The sequence below is a fragment of the Penicillium maclennaniae genome (genome assembly GCF_028827695.1).
Source record: "Penicillium maclennaniae strain IBT 15551 chromosome Unknown utg000002l:1.0-2354659.0:1.0-2356205.0, whole genome shotgun sequence".
Lineage (NCBI taxonomy): Eukaryota > Fungi > Ascomycota > Eurotiomycetes > Eurotiales > Aspergillaceae > Penicillium > Penicillium maclennaniae.
Genome location: NW_026623214.1, coordinates 778,019 through 796,735, shown reverse-complemented (window position 1 = coordinate 796,735; position 18,717 = coordinate 778,019). Strand labels below are relative to the sequence as shown.

Genomic DNA, 18,717 nt, shown 5'->3' with positions numbered 1-18,717 from the left:
TCTGGTACAGGGAATTTGCTTGTCACATTTGCGCTTTCGCCTGGTGCACTCTAATCTGGGGTCAGCCCGTTTCTCCACACAATGGAGGGGGAAAGATCTACCTCGACAGGCCAGGGGCCGCCGCTGCGAGACGCGCAGTGGGGCACTATCAGCCGCGGAGGTCATAGTAATCAACTATGTTCTGATGAATGAATCCTCGCGCCTGGATAATATCGAACGCGTGTCTCTTTCCTCGGCTCTTGAATGCGGTTGAGTGCGGAAAACTCGTCCGCATTGAATAAGCTGGTAAGACCCGCGCGATCATTGGTCCGTTCGTTCTGTCAGTGATGACAGGAAAAATTCAATTTCAGTCGAAATCTTTTGTGATCCATAGACATTAACTGTATATGCGAACATGAATTTGACGGAGACAGCTTCGGGACCAGTGATGGCTGTCATTTCATTCGTAATCTCAACGACGGCGCTCGTTACCTGGCCATTAATTGGAAGACAACCTTTCGAACGATGGATCGGGCCATTTCTTAATTGGAACATATTTCATTATTTGCGTTTCAAATTCATATCTGTCAGTATGGCCGAGTGGTTAAGGCGCTAGACTTGAATTCAATTTGACATCTAGTTCATTCGTGATCCTAGGTTCGAACCCTAGTGCTGACGATTTCTTTTTGTTTGCCAGTTACACTAATGGCACACTTATTTCTGGCTTTCGTGAGCATGGATTGCTACGGAAATTCGATTGACTATCCTATGCGCTAGCACCCAAGGCGTAGGACATTTAAAGTCAGACGAACCCACAATCCCTACCTCGCCCTGTGAGAAGGATGCAAAAATTGTTTTCAATATTGTCATAAGAGCTTGCGGCAGTACGTGCAGACTTGAACCAATGATCAACTACTGACTGCGCGTCTCATCATCCAACAATCACCACTGGCATACAATAGAATATACAACCTGTGATCGTATACGTGCCCGAGAGGAGAAAACTGAAGAAGAAGAAACATATAAGTCCGACTTCAAATGTTCCTAGCACTTGACTACCTCCTAGGACTGACAAGGCTATAGAATTTCAACGGCTTCACGCTAAACGCCCCATTAGAAGTGAGCTTATAGTCCGAATCTTCCAACTCGAACGAGACATCCTTGAGAATGCTAGCGATGGTGAAGATCGACCATCGCCATGCCCACTGCGTACCGAAGCACTGACGCTTGCCATTTCCAAAGCCCCTCCTCGCTGCCTTTGGAAGATTATCCCATTTCTCACCGAGCATGCGTTCAGGAATAAAGTCTTCTGGGTCTTCAAAGATCTTGGGGTCACGGTTCACTGTGTGGAGAATGGCAATTATGGCTTGGTCGTGCGGAATTTGATATTTCCCTCCTGAAAGCATGACTGGGCTACGGTTCTTTGATGGAATAGGCTCGATGTTGAAACCAGGTGCTGTGGCAGATAGACGAAGGGATTCGCGGATGATGGCTTCGCAGTATTCCATCTTCTTGAGGTCCTCTAGCTGGATTCTCTCGCTTGAACCGACGATTGAATCGATTTCGGCTCTTGCCTTCTCCATCTTCTTGGGGTTCTTGATCAAGTAATACAGTGCATATGCGACAAGGTTTGGTGCTGTCGCGGCGCCGATGAACATTGTCACCACTTCGTCGATGACTGACGTGTCGCTGAGTCTCTCTCCTGTTTGCGGATCCGTGTTGTTGAGTAGTCCGTCCAGTAGGTCATTGCGAGAATAATCAGGGTGCTCCTTCCGATTCTTGATGATCTCGGTCGCGAAGTCACGCATCGTCTTGATATCATTCTCCCAACCGCGCTGATACAGAAGCCAGGTGAGTATCTTCGGTCGTGTGGGACGCTTCATTGCTTCCATGGTAATACGCTCCCAAGCTTTGATAAGAGGAGGCTCGGGCCCTTCGAGGAGCTCCACGCGCTGACCGTAGAAGCACTGCATGATAGAAGCCATCAATAGGCGATCGAGATCGTCAGTGAAGAGAACCCGTTTCTTCGATCCTGATGTCCACTTCTTTGTCAAGTCTGGAATCACATCTGCCATATCGCTGAAGCATTGGTCTGTTGCAGTCTTGCTGACGTACGGGCTCATGATGCGATGGGCGACGCCCCAGATCTTCTCGTCGTCGTATGCGGTAAACAAGCAGTCATTTGCGCACTTGCGCATCTCCACGACCGGGCCCGTGACACACTTGCGGAAGCGTCTCTCATCGCAAATTTCCTCGAGCAAGGCGACGTCACTGACGAAGACAATTTGTTTACCCAGTGCGTTGATTTTGAATATCGGCCCTGTTCAGAATAAGCAACTCATTGAGGGGTAGAACAGGTCACACCCTACCGTACTTCTCCGAGAGTTTAATCAAGGAATTCCATGTCTCGTTGGGGTTGACATCGAGAATATTTCCTAGTATCGGAACCCCACGTGGCTGAGGGATGTTGAGTGACATGAAGCTGGTGGACTGAGCCTCGCGACGGTTTCCCAAAATTGAAATTGGTCTGTGAATGGTGAGCGCTCGAGGAGGGTACCGCTTCTTTAAGACAATCATGACCCCATTGCCTCTGTGGATGCATTAGCTTGAACAAAAGATTGGCCAGCCACTCCAAGTTCCTGCAATATCAGCCTCGCGCCAGCCAACAACCCCCACCAAAATGGGCGACCCCATCCGAGCTGGACCCAACTTTGGGATGGAAATGCGACATGATCGATCGTTCCTGAGACAATAGGCAATCTCAGGCGATAGGTCGATCATAAAACCCGTTGGAGATGCCCCGTTGTGCCTCCCGAGCGGCCCGTAATGCCTGCACTCATCCCTGTTGCGACAAAGTCTGGCCGCATAAAGTTGAGACACGTCACTGAATTGAGAACTGGACTACCTGAGGGCTGACCTTGAAGATTGGGACCTCGAGCGTACCTGGAGGGGCTGCTTCCTATGGCTTTCAACGGCCAGGCTATCCGTGGTACAAGATGCGTGTAAATGAATGGAGAGATTGCTAAGAAGCTCTAATGCAACATGTCTTGCATGCTTCCTCTAGATGGTTGAATAGAGACACAACGGTCGCACACCACGCCATGAAATCCATCAGAAATTCCTATAAGCATCGCCCACACGCACGGTGTCGATATCACCTGTCACGATACCTAACCCCCATCCTAACTCTGCATGAAAACTGTATGAGATCCGCAATCCACTGGGCGATCACAATCTCTGAGCAGAGACTGCACATTAGTGTCGCTAGCTGAAGGTTGACAGGAATATGAGGTCCAATCTCTGTGCACTGATTCAGCCAGCCGAGCTCCCGCTACCATAATCGCAGCGAGTGCATATGTGGTATCACCACTTGGGAGATCTTGGCATCGCCATCAGCTCCGTGCTAATTAGCGCGACACCAGTTATCGACATGACGGCCAGAGCCTGCTTGTGAAACATGAAATCTGCACAGTGAAGCATTCACAGAAGGACTATAAGCATCATTGCAAATGGATTACTGAGCTAGTATCCTCACATGATGAGGAGCCCAAGCATAGCTTAGGAGCAGTGACACTGGTGCAAACCCCGCTATTTCATGGTGTTCGTGTCGAAACACCCAAGCCTCCCGAGCGGCCGATTTGCGGAGTCCCTTTGCAGGTACATGTAAGAAATGTTCCTGTGCTGATTGGTCCTCGATGCGAGTTGCCAATTTCGCGACGTGACGAACATGCATACCAAGCCGTGATTCTTTCACAGCAGATTCCTGATAGGCTTTACCGTGTCTTGTGACATCTTCAATAGTGAACCCAAGACCCCAGCTTCGAATTCGAAATGACTTGATCATTCAAGCAACAATCTATATCATATATCTATCTAAAACCAGAGCAATCTATAGGGTTTCTCCGATTAATCTCGTTGGCTTCTTTGATCATGTCTGCACAGGTAGCCCAACTCTTGACATCCCCAGAAGTTCCAAGCAGAAATCAGCGCAGAGAAGTCCCCTGTGAACCTTCGTGCCTCCAGGCATCGGTGATCCTGTTGTTCTGCGTTTTCTGGAGGCAGCCGAGGAAGAACGTTTCTCAGGTAGACAGATGTACACATTTGCCGCCTGCAAACCGGGCACTCAACAATGATTAGCGCAGTGAGCCTAAAAGAATTTAACACCCAAGGAACTGCTCAAGGATATCGGCATTTATTCTTATGCTGGGCCAACATATTGGCAGGCCCCGCTCTGTTCTACGTCAGCCCTACAAGGCTGGAGATCAAAGTTTTCCCTGACTGACGCGTCAGTATCATAATTGGTTATTGCGGACGAAAGTGGCATCGTCTGGTATATCAGGGTGCGATCTCTGCCCTAGGCACTGGGCGTTGGTTCTGAACCACTCCCACTGTTCAATGGTGATCTATCAAGACATGAGTCCTCTCTGACTCTTCGAGATTTGGGAAGACTAAGAAATGCCAAGAATGAATCTCCTGGGGGATGATTCATGCGCAGAGACGAGCCACATAAAAGGAGGGGACCTCGGATCATGTTGTCCTAAGATGTTTTGTACGCGCGAGAATTTCTGCGACTCGTGGGAGGCAGTACTAGTCCCTGGAGAATAGACAAAGAGCTCAATGCAAGCCCAAAGAGAAATACAATGAATGAAATGTCAAGAACTTGTCATTGTAAAACACAAATCAATTCTGAGGAACATAATCAGATGAATATGGCAAATTTGAGTGCTAAAATAGTCAGGCATCTCACTAACAATGACTCAAGTTTGGAAAATTACAAATCCTCACAAGGCAGAGCAGCGATCATAGGAACATCACACAGAGTGCTCAATACTTTAAAAACACACTCAGTGTGGCAAAAAGTTGAGCGCGGGCAAGTCAGGGACTTCAGTGGCGCGATTAGTGACGTAGGCCTGGACCTGGCCATCCACGACATCTTCGATTGCAGCTATGAACGCTATGAACATGATATGATCTGGACAGACGTGTCAGTAGAAAGAAGGCGGTCACGGTTTCAGCAGTGCTGGCTCCGGACTAGGCTTTCGGTAAAGGTTCCAAAGTCAATAGCCTGCCACGAAAGCAAGGAAACGTTTTGGTGTGTCACCGAATACCCCGCTACGAGACAGCAAAGATAAGGAAGCAGCTGCAGCAAGTCGGGTAGCACCTCCGCCAGTGTGTTGAGATTTGGGCTGCATTCAGGCATTTCCTGTGGCAGAGAAATAGATTACTTGATAGAAATGCTAAGCTCGGTAAAAGTAGACGCCACAAAGCTGGGGTTCAACCATCTTCGGTCTCCTATCACTGGCCATTTCCCACACAGAAAGAAGAAGGAGAGACTCCACTCGGTCCAAATGCAAGAGAAACTCCCGGCCATGGTCGTGGCCCCCAGAGACATCATGGAGGGGGGAAGGCCATCGGGGAAACGCGGGGAGGGCACGACATCCACTTTGGGCAATCCCACGCGTTGGGAGAAGGCGAGCAGAGACTCACCGATCTTCTAGAACGCGTCTGTTCCTGAAATCTGAGGGCGATCATTGCGGCGATGGGAACCAATTACCAGCCGTGACTCAGCACCGGTGCCCGGCCCGGTCGCCCCCCTAATTGGGCGCCATCACCGACGAGGGGTTAATTTTGAAGAGGCCGATCTTCTATCAGTTATTGATATCTATAGCTCTGGGGTGTCCATCACTCACTTGATCCCCTCGCTACACTATCGTATAATTGTCGTGACTTCACCTCTGGACGTTTTCTTCCTCTTTTGTTCCTTCACCTCTCTCAACCTTCCTTTTATCTGTGCAAATTTTCTCGCCTCTTCACCGGACCACAGAATTCGGTTATCCTCCGATTTACGATCCACAGTGAGTTGGGTTCTGCAATGATACACTGCCCGCGTTCTATTCGTTTGGTCTAATCTTCTTTCTTGCTCAAGGCTTGCAGATTCCTTCCCACAACCATTGCATATACCCTGTCTGTCTTTACCTGTCTTTACATCTATAACCCCGACCTCTCGGCTTCGCAGCCTATAATCAGATGAGGGTAGCATTGTCTACCCTAATCAACGGATCATGACCCAGAACATGCAAGAGAAGCCTATGCCATTGGGCATTCAGCGAAGCCGGAGCCGGCTCGGTGAGCTCCTCGCGGCAGACACCCTCGTTGCTGCCGGTTCAGCAACTCTTATTACCCCAGCGGTCATGATCTTTGACAGGTGAGTTCTTCCAACTTGGTACTCCTTTGCCCCGTTGTGTGGCACAGCATCTGACTCGAATGGCAGACTCGTCGTTGAAAAGTCATTCTACAACCAGCCACTTCTTCCAGCGTTCCGCAAGCATCTATGGATCTCCCTTACACAGCCATCAACCTTCTTAACTTCACGACCTGCCCTGCTCGTCTGGTCTCTTTACACCGCCACTTTTGCAACCGCCAATGCCTCCGAGACTCTCTTTGAAAAGGTCTACCCCAAGGTCGACCACGCCATTGCCAGCATGACCACCTTCGCTTCCACCTTCGTTGTTAATTCCTCTGTCGGAATCTGGAAGGACGTCAAATTCGCCCAATTGTTCGGTTCACCAAAGCCAACGTCCCCTCCAGTCGACCCTCCCAAGGCAGACAAACCACCTCCTAAGACAGTACGCACCCTCGGTCGCACCAAGATCCCCTTAGCCACCTACTCTGCATTCCTCCTCCGCGACGGCCTTACCATCTTCGGCTCCTTCACCCTCCCCTCGATTGTCTCAACTGCCATTCCCGACTCCGTCGCCTCCCAAGAATATCTCAAAATCCTTATCGCCCAACTCGCCATCCCCGCGTCCATCCAACTCATCAGTACCCCTATTCATCTCTTCGGTTTGGACCTTTATAATCGACCCCAGATCATGCCTACCAAGGAGCGACTCGCTCGAATCAGTCGTGATTGGGTCGGCGCTTCACTGCTACGCATGTGTCGCATTATCCCCGCCTTTGGTATCGGCGGCTTCGTCAATACTGAAGGTCGACTTTATCTACACGAGCAGCTGGATGAGCGCCGCAACCCTTCATGAGCCATGCATCCTTTTCATTTATAGAATATATAGAACAATATACCCCTTTTTTTTTTTTGTTTTTTTTTTCCCGTGTCCACCACCCCCCTCCATCGTATTTTTGGGTTGTGTGAGACCTGAGACCTTATCGTTTATCAACCCCACTGCGACTTCCCGATTCACCGGCCCGGTTTTGTGCGCTTGGCCTCGGTCTGCACCGGCCAACTCAACTGGTGACTTTCCACTTTCCACTTTCAAACTTTTGGTCTACTCGCTGAGTCACACTTTGTCGGGTCCGTTCTGGGTCATTAGCTCAATGTGAACATTATCCCACCGTCAAACTTTTGACAGTAACCGGTCTATTTAAAAGAAGCCGGATGTCCTACCCGACCGTGCATGCCTGGGAGCACGTCACAGCTAATTTTCCGACTTCTATGATTTGATAGGTACTGAGGGGCTTTCAAGAGACTATTTGTTGTAAGGTCTTGATGGGCGCACTAGTTGAAGGATCCCGTCTATAGTGCCTGGCCCGGTATTGAGTAAAACCTACGAGTAGTCCAAATTCGAGCTTCCGTCACTTACAAGGGAATTACTCTCCAGTAATGTCTTTAGTGTACGTTGTGTCTCTTGTGAAAGCCTAGTATATAAACTTGAAAATACTGCTGGCCAAACATACCAATTCATGGAAAACATACTTCTCGCCAGATTGGGCCCACAACCTTCTTTGAATCAGACCATTGGAACCTAGAAAAACATTCCTGGATTTACGACCCCGGGGCCAAATATGCTGGAACGTGCGCAATATCTTCAAACCGTTTATTTAAACTTGTTATCTCCGATGAACACTTCAGCTTCAGAAAATTATCACAAGTGGCCCAGAAAACGGATGCAATTTTCAAAAAGTTCAGAGATGTCCTCTCGAGGTATTTAGTAGAGACACTCAACTCTTGCAGATGGCAGGGTTTGACAATGAGGCTCTGCATTGAGGACACAACAATACGAGCTGATCCGTGCACTGCCATATACCTATTAAGCATAGTGCTTGATAACCCCTCTCGTTGTCTGCTCCAAAGTCTAGAGATCCCCCCCATGGCCTCTTCCAAGACCCTAATAGCAGCTGCAATTACTTGACGCTAAGCCCATCTCCATCTACATCCATAACAGGAGATTCCAAGTTTCTAGCTCAGTGTCATTGTGGTGGCGTATCATTTATGATCCACCGACTGAGAGATGATTTTCCATCAAGAATTCAGATAGCCAAGGCTGGATTCATTCGCCCGACGAGCCCCGATGGCTCGCAATGTCTGGATATCTGTGACACGATTATCGTCTAGTCAACGGTTTCCATGTCATTGGGTGAATGTTTGTGCCTCTGGATCATATCTCGTCTACTCCACCTCCGGATCTGGTGATCGAATCTTCCAAGAGCTTCCGGTCTACCATGGATGTTGCCGTTGGACTTTTGCGGGCCTCTGAGGGTGCAATGGCAGAGTCCTGGGCTGTGTGGAGAGCGGGCTGGGCATCGGGATTAGAGGATGCATTGAAGTATCATGAGGGGTTTGCTACTGCATTGGTCGAAGGGATGAAAGGAGTGGGGAGTTTCGAGAGGGGATCTTGAGGACTTTCATAATGCCGTGAGCAATGTAAGAAGCAAATCCGTTGGAGTAATATCGGCAGGTGCCGATTCCAAGCGGATTCGGCAGATAAATGACCCACATAAGCTGACTCCACGCCCTACGCCTTTGCATGAGTCAAAAACTGAACCTGTCAACTATAAATACAATCTCTTCTCTCTAGAGCCCCCCCTCCCCCTCCATATTCAACTCAATTAAGTCCAAGATTACCCATCATGCAGTTGAAATTCGTCACTCTCGACGTCTTCACCCTCAAGGCCTACGGCGGCAACCCGCTCGCCGTGGTCTTCCTCCCCGAAACATCCGCCTCTGCCTCGCTCACTCAACGCCAAAAACATATCATGTGTAAAGAATTCAACCTCTCTGAGACGATCTTTGTCCACCCAGTCACTGAGCATAATAAGCGCACCATTGACATCTTCACCATTGAATGCGAAATCCCCTTCGCCGGCCACCCCACCATCGGCGCCGCCTCATGGTTCCTTGCCCATGCGGCCGCCTCCAACCGCGGGGTCGACACGCTGGTGACTAAATCAGGCGAGATCCCCATTTCTATCGCGGATCAAGCTACGCAGGCGGTTGCGGCCCGCATTGCGCATAATACGCGCATTCATCAGAATCGGTTCCCGTTAGCAGACTTGCTAAGACTGCATTCGAGTTTGAAGCCATTCTTCCTGGCGGGCACGGATTTCCCACTATTTTCCATCGTGAATGGGATGAGTCAGACGTTTATTGAGTTGCCGAGTTTGGAAGCGCTCGCGGCCGTGACTACTGCGAATGGGGGTGAGTATCTTGATGTACAGCATCCGTCGTATCTGGATGAGGGGTGGCGGTCCGGGTTGATCTGTGTGTATTTCTTTGTGAGAGATGTCGATGATGAGACTTTGGGGAAGAAGGTGATTCGCACGAGGATGATGTTGGGTGGATTCGAGGATCCGGCCACTGGCAGCTCGGCGAGTGGGCTGACGGCTTGGTTGGCGCTCACCGAGGGAAAGGCGGGGCAGGAGTATCAGTATCAAATCGTGCAGGGTGTCGAGATGGGCAGACGGAGTGATATCGGGGTGGTCGTTGCTCTCAACCATGAGAGGAAGATTGAAAAGGTCGAACTGACGGGCACCGCCGTGCAGGTGTCGGAGGGAAATATTGTAGTCCCTGAGGAGTAGATAAGATGGGGGGACCAGGAAGGGATTTTACACTTGAAAATAGAAGTTCTCTCCATGTCATTGAAAGGTATCGTGATACAAAACAGTCAGATCAGATCAAAGCTTCTTCTCCTCCACCAACTGCCGTAACACCTTGATGGTCCCTTCGACCGCCATTTGACTCATCTTCTTCTCCTTCTCCAACAAGGTCTTCAGCTCCTCCTCGCTGACCCCCGGATGCCTCCACTCAAAGATATAAGTCATGTACAACTCCCCACCCGCCCCAGTACTGATCACATTGCTAATGCGACTGCCATTCGGCTGCTCAAACTCCACGCGACATTTCTCAAATGCCGTCACCGTCTCCTTGACTTTCTTTCCATTTTCGCGGAAGAGCACTTCGCGCACAGTCACAGCGTTGCCGGAGGAATCAGTGCTTTCGCTCAACACATCTGTGGATGAGATTGCGGCCGATACAAAGGTCTCGGCGGAGCGAATCTTGAGGAGGAGACCGGCCCAGATCTGGTCGGGCGAAAGTGGGGTTGCGCCGGGCGGGTTGATAGGTGCGGTGAAGGCGATGTTGTTGGCCATTTTTAGGATTGATGAGACTGGTGGGCAGAAGTGGCTTCAATTGATTGCAATGTGACTTCGTAGGATATAGTGTGAATGGTATGAACGAAGGGTGTGCTATAGAAATGGTCGTGACCGTGGAATCGGAAGCTCCGCAGGTAGTGACGTGCGGACTAAAGTTGCTAAGCTCGGCGCTAAGAAAGACCGAGCGCGGAGATTTGAATCTAAGGCAGATTTGATTATATGATCCCTTCCATCGTCTTCCTCCCCGCATCACAATGATTCACGATTGATTCGGGTTCTCGGTGGTATACATCACGTCTGTCCGTACCGTGTACTTGATTCCTCGAAACACGTCATCTCCACCGTGAAGAAGATCCCGTTGCTGGAATATCAGCACCGAACCAGCCCTAGGAAACACCCGCACAGCCGCCTTCGTTTTGTAACTATCCGTAAACGAAGTCGCACCACCCAGCAAAGGTCCTTGCGTCGTGGCGATGGGCTGGTCCGCATCACCCGTGTCTTGAAGATCCATCAGGTCCACCTCTCCGTCCTGCGCAAAGAGAAAATTCCTCTTCTCCGCACGCTCAATCTCAGGCATCAACTCGTCCATATCCTGTTCACCTTCCCCGTTCAAATAAAGATGGATTGTAAACAAGGACTTTTCTTTCCCGTCAGGCGTCACATAGCATCCGTCCCAATGGGGTCGGAAATAGTCCCCCCCTTCATAGCGTAGGAATCGCAATCGCTCGTTCAGACGAGATAAGTGCATCACTTCCCCACGTCGCGCAGGTCCTAGCCCGGTCACCATGGGCTGGTTCTGAACATGCTCAATGCCAAAGTCTCGCATATACGGCATCAATCTGGCAAGAAGACGCTCGGCTATCTCGGAAGAGTCCCAAATTATTCGGCCGCTTTTGCGCGAATTCACGGACATGACTTGTTTGCCGTTGCCGACATTGATCAAGGCGCGTTCCCATTTGGAGGGTTCGGTGGTCGATTGTTCCGCGAGGACAAGGAGCTCATTGCATTCTTCGGGGCTCAGCAGGTTGTCAACTACCGCTGCAAAGCTATTTTTGAAGGCTGGAATCGGAGGTGTTGTTTTTTCGAAGTCGATGAGGTGCACTTTCGCCGCGGAGGCGGGACCCCTCAGGAAATCCTCTGGGATGACTGACATCGTGATGAATTTTATTCCTAAAGGTCGGTCTTTATAACGAGACAAAGGAAATGCGCCCCCCTCCTTTTGATATCTGAAATACGAAGAGCTGGGGCTGAATCACCCCCGCTTGGAGACGGTGAGGCTCTGCTGGGAGACTAAGCCTCGAATGGATGAACCTTCTTGAAAATTTTGAGCCGGTTCCGTCTCAACCCTGAGCTGCGAAAATTCAGAAATTCTACAATTCCTTGGCTCAAGTCATACTTTGCAAACGCCTGATGCAAATGTACTGCTCAGCAACAGCCTCCTACGAAGTCCAATCAACAGGGATCTCGAGAGATATCTCCATCTATGCGATTCGCCTCGAATCATCGGCCAACTGCAACTTCATCGAGTCCCAGTCGGGGGCAAATGGTTGCAAAACTGCTATACTCCGAGAGAATTGACGGCTCGAGCGTAATGAAGAGTGCAAATAACAGAGGGGGTATGTAATATGATCATTCCAACTAGGTATCTTCCATGCCATGTGTACCCCACCAAACGCCTCATCATCACTTCATAAAAAAACATCATCCATGCCCTATTCAGAGTCACTTTCAATCACAAATCCACCTCGCGTACGCCGGCGAGATGGGGCTACGGGCGTGTCTTCCTCATCTGCATCAGCTTCCGCCGCTGCCTTTGCCTGTCGATCTCGACTGAAAACGAGGTCATCGTCAAAGTCCATCTCGTCTGCTGCAGAGGTGATCGGCGTATCCTCCAGTGCCTCTCGGCTGGTCGAGGCCTCTTGTAGGGACCCGGGTGTCGGTGCGTCTAGTTCGGCCATCAGGGTGTCACCATCGGCGTCACTGGCTGCATCGCTGGCAGATCCAGATCCAGATCCGGACCCACGACGCTGTCGCTTGGATTCAGCGATAGAGGTGCCAGCTCCTCTCTTACGTTTGCCCTTTTTCTTGTTCTGAACTTTCTCCAAAGTCCCGGTAAGGAGGGCCTTCTTCACGTTCTCTGCTTGCTTCTTTCGTCGCTCCTCCTCCAGACGGAAGAACTCTGCATCTGCTTCGGCGTCACTCTCTTCGTCACTGGCGTGAATGAAGAGGTCGCTCTTAATCTTCGCCTGACGAGCCAGGGCGTTGGAGAGGCGTGCCTCGCGACGTGCTTCTAGAGTCTCGTCATCCAGAGCCTCAGTATCCGCATCGCCCTTTGACTTCTTCTTTGTCTTGCGTTTCTTCTTTAACTCGTCCAATGCATTGGCCTTGGAGCGGGGGTTTGGAGGGAAAAGAGGTCCATCAGGAATGTCTTCGCCCTCTGAGTCTGAGCCAAAGTTGACATCGAGTGTGGTTTGCGCAAGGCTTTGTCGGCCACTACCTGGCTCCCTTTTTTGGAGCATTTTTCGGGGGTCATCTTCGCCGCCCTCAGGCATTGGGTTTAACAAAGACCGGTTTACAATCGACATGGTCTCTCGTAGATCCTTGCCGGATAAAGGTGCGGGAACAAACCATGTAGCACCAGGCACATCCTCCATGCCAACTCGCTCAAATCCGACAAGGCCCATGAGGAGACGCAGCTTCGCATTCGAAAACATGGCACTCTTGCAAGAATCATCGCAGGGTTTCACAGCTGTAAAAAAAGGGGTCAGTTTCACCTCTCATACAATCAATACGCGATGATTGAAAGACATACGAATCATAGGATTAGGAGTGCTATAAAACTCCTCGTCCGGGTTCTCCTCCTCCTTCTTTGCGCGACGAGCCGACTCTGAAATCTCCCAATCTTCTCTTTCAGAAGCTGCCGAGTTCAAAACATCGGCAACCCACTTGGCAAGGTCGGCCCGCCCATCAAGGACGAGCGCACTAACCACAATCCCCACCTTGGCCTCTGGTGTCGCTTCTTCTTTCGTAACGAATTGAAGCTCGGCCGGCGGACGCTTGGAAGTTGATATCGTTTGTTTTTCATGCCCATACTCGAGGTAAAAGACAGTCGAGTTCATCTTGCTGAAAAGCAACTCGGTGATCAAAGCAGGGCGCTGCTCGATCTTCTTGGTTAATCGGCGAAGGATTTGCCGAACCAGTTCCTCCCACTCCTTGAACACGGACTTGCTTGAGTCCATCGCTCCTGGTCCCTTGATCATTCGGTGAAAGAGATTGATGATGTCCAAGCGGAAAAGTAGAACAGTCATCTCATGCTTGAATGCGATACGGTAGAAGTAGCGATGGGCTCTCTTGAGCTGCGCCGTGTTCAACTCTTTGTAATAGCTGGTGAAGGTGACAAAGCTGTCCACGCAACTCTGATTGCAAAACTTGGCAGCAAATCGTTTGAAGTCAAACGAACGCTCTTTGGTGACTTGAGCAGCATCCTCCAGATCCTCATCTTCGGAGTTCTGTGCTTCGTCGTCCTCGCGTTCTTGTCCAGCGTCTTGCTCTGCATTCTTCTTCTTCTGCCTGGCCCTACGGCGAGATCGTACCTGCATGTCGGCATTTTCTTTGGAATAACGCTCGAGCATGCGCAAGAACACATGCACGAGTTCTGTAGCAGCATCCAAGTAGCCGAAGCCTTGGTCTTTGTAGCCGCGGATGATGGCAATAATCCGATCATGTGTCGTTTCCTCATAGAATATGCGGTTCTGGATATTTTCAGCAATTTCTTGGTCCTCCTCAATCGGAGATGCCGTCATCTCTTGGACAGTCAACAAGATCTGAGTAAAGCAACGCATCTGAGCAGTCAGATCCTCCCATTCCTTGTTGTCCAAGCTGTTCTGCATAGACCGATTGAGGGAAATGAATGTCTCCTGATTCAAGACTCCAGCTACCAAGCCATAGCTATCCGGTTCCAGAATCTTGGCCGATTTCCCGTCCTCGGCATGTTTCCTTGCCTGTTGCGCTCGCCGAGTGCGTTCCGCTTCTAGGAACCAGCCGACTGTGTAGAAGAACTGACGCGCGTTGATGTCCAAGACTCTCTCGGCTTCGCGTTCAATTGCCTTCCGAAGGTGGGTGAATAGAGGGTTGAAGCCTGAGTCTAGGAACTCCTCCACAAACATTCTCAAGTTCTTGGACGCCAGGGAGGAAAGATGGGAGGGCATATTGAAGTTATTATTCTGGACCACGTCTTCCTTCCGTCGTTGCGGACGAGGTTTGTTCCACTTCTTGCTCTGGTCCATCTTTCGAAGGGTGGTCTGGTCATCTCTTAAAGTGTCCTGGCCAGAGACAGTCGACACCTTGCCAGCATCATCCCGCTTTACCCAGATCATCGTGCCGAATCGTCCGTGTCGGGTTGGTGCATTCTTAGCATATTCTCGTCGTACCAGATTTTCTTTTTGCAGAAGATCGCTCAGCTCATCGGTCCGCTTGGCCTTTCGTTGATCTTCCTCCATGAACAACTTTTCCACATTCACCCCTTTGACAAGATGGAAGAGGATCTCAAGCAAAACCACGTCCTGCATGCTGAAGTCGTCTCCGACGTTGGAGCACATTGTTAAGATCAGGGCGAAGGCGTCTTGTTCCTGGAACGCATTGATTGTGGCCGATCTGGAGGTCTCCTCCTCTTCGCCTTCAGCGGCCAGACGAGCACTCGTTGATATAATGGTGATGTTGCGGAGGAAGTAGAGCATCAGTTTGAGGATTCCTTCGTCTCGTGACTCGCGTTCGGATCTAGGCATCGCCATGCTCGGGAGAGCGATTCGAATGACAGCACGGAGAAGATTCGACCCGCCATATTTTAAGACACCACGCTTGTATTGAACTTGAACTTGCTGGATGTATGGGGTGTGACGATGGTGATTGACGGTCATCTGGCTATGAAATTCCACCGGCCAAGTCAAAGGCACGAGAAGTTCCACTGTGCGGGTTAGCATCAAGATTCCTGACAAATCGATTGGTCCTATCACCTACAGCATGCTAGAGCAACACGAGTCATATGCTTGCTCTTCTGTCCGCTGTTCCACCAGACTGAGAGAATGGGAAGTAGATCGCCATTAACCAGATTCGATTCTCCAAGACATCGCGCCACGTCCATTCGATTGTTCTTTTCATCGTATAGTTTCAGCCACCGCTTGATATCGCGCAAACATGCTAGCGCATCATCACCTAGCACATATATATCCGCATCTTCACCATTGAAGCCTCCGAGCTAGAGATAAGTCGCGTAAGTGAGAGTACGCGTAGAATCAGGAGAACACATACGGCAGTCACCAAACTGTACACGTAGCCGCGCACATCAGGATCGACAACCTGGACATCGTGGCCGAGAGCAACCACCTCCTGCTCCATTGTGGGTTTAATTGGTGACCTCAGATACCAGATCTCGAATCTAGAATCTCAGAATCAAAGGACTTGAAAGGGAAACGCGTCGCGCCGCGGCGGTGTTTCGGAGAAACTCACCGCCCGCTTCTGCCGAGAATAGCCGATGACGTCGGACCAACATGTGAATAAGTCATCTATACGGTTTGGAATTTCTCTTTTCTCTTCAGCACATTATTGATTTGCAATCGGAGCCATGTTCGCCTCTTCCCTTCGCTCTGCCTGCTGTCGTGGCCCCGTGGTGGCTCGCAGCTTCAGCTCTACCGCCGCTACGAGCGCTGCCGAGGTCAAATCGCTAGGTGTGATCGGGGCCGGTCAAATGGTGAGTCGTATGTTCCATGCACGACATTCGAGGAATCTAACAAGACACAGGGCCTTGGAATTGCTCTTGTTGCTGCACAGAAGGCCCAAATTCCTGTCACTCTGGTCGACAGCAACCAGGCCTCCCTGGATAAGGGTCTAAAGTTTGCCGGTAATCACAGCCCCTCCTTTCATCCATAGACCTTTTGTCTTTTGAGATGACCTGTATGCCCTATGAACTGTATTAATCTGGTGCCATCCTACAGACAAGCTCCTCGAGAAAGATGTCGCCAAGCAACGTCTTACCCGAGAGGCCGCCGACGCGGCCCGAGGTCTCTTCTTATCCCGACACTGAAGATCGACGACCTTTGCTCGGTTGACTTTGTCATTGAAGCCGTACCCGAGATAATCGATCTCAAGCAGAAGATTTTTAGCAATCTCGCTCAGATTGCACCCAAGCATGCCATCCTGGCGACTAACACCTCGTCCATCTCTATTACTAAGATTGCGGCTGCTACGACTACCGACCCCACGGACCTGCAGGCTCCATCTCGGGGTGATCTCGACCCACTTTATGAACCCTGTCCCTGTTCAGAAGGGTGTCGAGATCATCCGGGGTCTGCAGACCTCCCAGGAGACCATGGATACTGCTATTGCCTTTGTCCAGCGCATGGGCAAGGTGGCCTCGGTCTCTGCTGACTCGCCTGGATTTTTGGCCAATCGTATTCTCATGCCGTATATTAACGAGTCAATCATCTGTCTGGAGACTGGTGTCGGTCGTCGCGAAGATATTGATAATATCATGAAGACTGGCACCAACGTTCCCATGGGTCCTCTGGTCTTGGCGGATTTCATTGGTTTGGATACTTGCTTGTCCATTATGAATGTTCTCCACCAGGAGACCGGTGACAGCAAGTACCGTCCTGCCGGTCTGCTGCGTCGGATGGTAGATGCTGGTTGGTTGGGTAAGAAGTCGGGCAAGGGCTTCTACGACTACTGATCGCTGTCATGCCTTGGGTATGATGCTGACGAGATACTTTTCACTTTGCGATATACCTTCTGTATGCTACCGTCTTAGATCTACTGGTTCAATCGATACACGGTCAATCTGGTTTCAAGTCGCTGTTTTAAACAGTAATTCTTCATGCTTCCCAGCTCATTGGTTGTTCCTTTCCCAAGAGTTTTCGTCGAGAACATGTGGCGCCGCTCCCGTTCAAAAGCTGCTGTCGCTCGTAAAACCGCGCCGGGTGCACTGCTGCAGAACCCGCTGAATCATTCACTGGTGGGTCGGAGGCTGATGAAGTAGTACCTGGTGGGCTATATGGTTGAGTCGCCGCTGACGGTTGCGCAGAAGCTGAAGTATTAGAGTCCATAGCGAACAACAAGGACTCTCTTGCCAACCTTGGATCGATCGCGGGTCTTTTTTCAGGTCTCTCTTCCCGTCCAGCTCTGGACTGTCCAGCAGGCATGGTCGATGTAACAGGTCTTATGGGCCGCTTAGATCGAGACCTAAAAGACCTCGGAGATTGTAGATCCTGCGCTGAGGATTGTTGATTCTGTGATTTTAGGGGCGATCTGGCCAATTCCAAGTTTCTCACTTGAGCGTGCTCATTCTCGGCTTCTTGTTCTGCAGCCATCTCTCTCGCGGGGATCATCAATGCGGTATCTTCGAATTCTCGTCGAGTACATTGGGTCTGACGTGCTGGCCTTGCTTCTGCCGTACTTCCGCCGCGCGGAATCTCATCCTCCTGTCTTTCTGCCATCTCCATTGCAACAATCGTGATGGCGAGGTCTTCATCTTCGTCAATTTCATTGACATGGTTCAAGATCTCGACCGTCTGTCTGCAGTTGCATCCCCACGGGCCACCGCAAATGTAACTTGTTCCTTATTAATGACGTCCAGGTTTGGTTTTGTACATCACTCACCAGAACTCCGCACCACATATACATCTCATATGGTTGCAGCCCGTTTTCTTTGACACAATGGCGTGACAATTGTGGCATCGTTGCCAATGACGATGTCGAGCGACCTCTAGTACCGCCTCCAAACCAGGATCCTTGGAGCAGTCTCGGCGTTCGTGGGCAAGATCCCGACATTGTGAGCAGATCATTGCCCGACAGTGACAGCATTTATGTACTGTTGCACCGGGCTTCAAATAATGTGGGGGTATCCATTTCCCGCAGGTGGTTTGAGGACAATACCATCGTTCGGCTGGTGGAACGGCATCCTCGGCTGATCGGGATGTATAGAGCTTCTTCTTATAGACCTCCATATTCATCGCCACTCGCTTGACAGGGATTACTTGGTTACAACAGCGGACTGGAAATAGTTCTTTGTTCTCCAAGGCTATTTCGCCCATTTTTCGAATGCACCGATGGCAGTATTTGTGTTGGCAGGGTGCGGTGGTGAGCTTCGTCGACCGTACTTGCTTGTCGCAGGCTATGCAGTTTCTGGATACCTTAGTGGCTATGGGAAAATCAATTTGGGAACTCACTCTTTATTAGGTACGACGATTCTGACGACTTTTTTGAGTCTTTCGTAGAATGCCATTCGGTAATGTTGGGTGTGTCCTGGGCTGCCTCGGCCGATAGTCGCCTTCGAAGTAGGCGATGCAGTTCGTCGTTCAG

General features: G+C 50.4%; 7 protein-coding genes across 7 annotated transcripts; 3 read left to right on the top strand and 4 right to left on the bottom strand.

Annotated features, from left to right (window-relative positions):
* Nucleotides 1–1,034: 1,034 nt before the first annotated feature.
* Nucleotides 1,035–2,457, bottom strand: N7477_001519 (uncharacterized protein; the record flags this gene model as incomplete). Its single annotated transcript, XM_056963182.1, has 2 exons — nucleotides 1,035–2,299; nucleotides 2,349–2,457. The coding sequence occupies 2 exons, from the start codon at nucleotides 2,455–2,457 to the stop codon at nucleotides 1,035–1,037; spliced, it is 1,374 nt and encodes a 457-aa protein (XP_056826101.1).
* Nucleotides 2,458–6,041: 3,584 nt separating this feature from the next.
* Nucleotides 6,042–7,016, top strand: N7477_001518 (uncharacterized protein; the record flags this gene model as incomplete). Its single annotated transcript, XM_056963181.1, has 2 exons — nucleotides 6,042–6,184; nucleotides 6,251–7,016. The coding sequence occupies 2 exons, from the start codon at nucleotides 6,042–6,044 to the stop codon at nucleotides 7,014–7,016; spliced, it is 909 nt and encodes a 302-aa protein (XP_056826100.1).
* Nucleotides 7,017–8,844: 1,828 nt separating this feature from the next.
* N7477_001517 (PhzF family phenazine biosynthesis protein) lies at nucleotides 8,845–9,792 on the top strand (the record flags this gene model as incomplete). Its single annotated transcript, XM_056963180.1, has 1 exon — nucleotides 8,845–9,792. One exon carries the CDS (start codon nucleotides 8,845–8,847, stop codon nucleotides 9,790–9,792), a length of 948 nt encoding a protein of 315 aa, XP_056826099.1.
* Nucleotides 9,793–9,888: 96 nt separating this feature from the next.
* Nucleotides 9,889–10,362, bottom strand: N7477_001516 (SRPBCC family protein; the record flags this gene model as incomplete). Its single annotated transcript, XM_056963179.1, has 1 exon — nucleotides 9,889–10,362. The coding sequence occupies one exon, from the start codon at nucleotides 10,360–10,362 to the stop codon at nucleotides 9,889–9,891; it is 474 nt and encodes a 157-aa protein (XP_056826098.1).
* A 262-nt stretch (nucleotides 10,363–10,624) lies between these two features.
* Nucleotides 10,625–11,518, bottom strand: N7477_001515 (uncharacterized protein; the record flags this gene model as incomplete). Its single annotated transcript, XM_056963178.1, has 1 exon — nucleotides 10,625–11,518. The coding sequence occupies one exon, from the start codon at nucleotides 11,516–11,518 to the stop codon at nucleotides 10,625–10,627; it is 894 nt and encodes a 297-aa protein (XP_056826097.1).
* Nucleotides 11,519–12,077: 559 nt separating this feature from the next.
* Nucleotides 12,078–15,759, bottom strand: tof1 (putative DNA repair protein (Tof1); the record flags this gene model as incomplete). The annotated part of the gene is made up of 4 exons (XM_056963177.1): nucleotides 12,078–13,114; nucleotides 13,178–15,328; nucleotides 15,382–15,619; nucleotides 15,673–15,759. The coding sequence occupies 4 exons, from the start codon at nucleotides 15,757–15,759 to the stop codon at nucleotides 12,078–12,080; spliced, it is 3,513 nt and encodes a 1,170-aa protein (XP_056826096.1).
* Nucleotides 15,760–15,985: 226 nt separating this feature from the next.
* N7477_001513 (3-hydroxyacyl-CoA dehydrogenase family protein) lies at nucleotides 15,986–17,089 on the top strand (the record flags this gene model as incomplete). The annotated part of the gene is made up of 5 exons (XM_056963176.1): nucleotides 15,986–16,111; nucleotides 16,162–16,261; nucleotides 16,356–16,421; nucleotides 16,484–16,574; nucleotides 16,633–17,089. The coding sequence occupies 5 exons, from the start codon at nucleotides 15,986–15,988 to the stop codon at nucleotides 17,087–17,089; spliced, it is 840 nt and encodes a 279-aa protein (XP_056826095.1).
* Nucleotides 17,090–18,717: the final 1,628 nt, after the last annotated feature.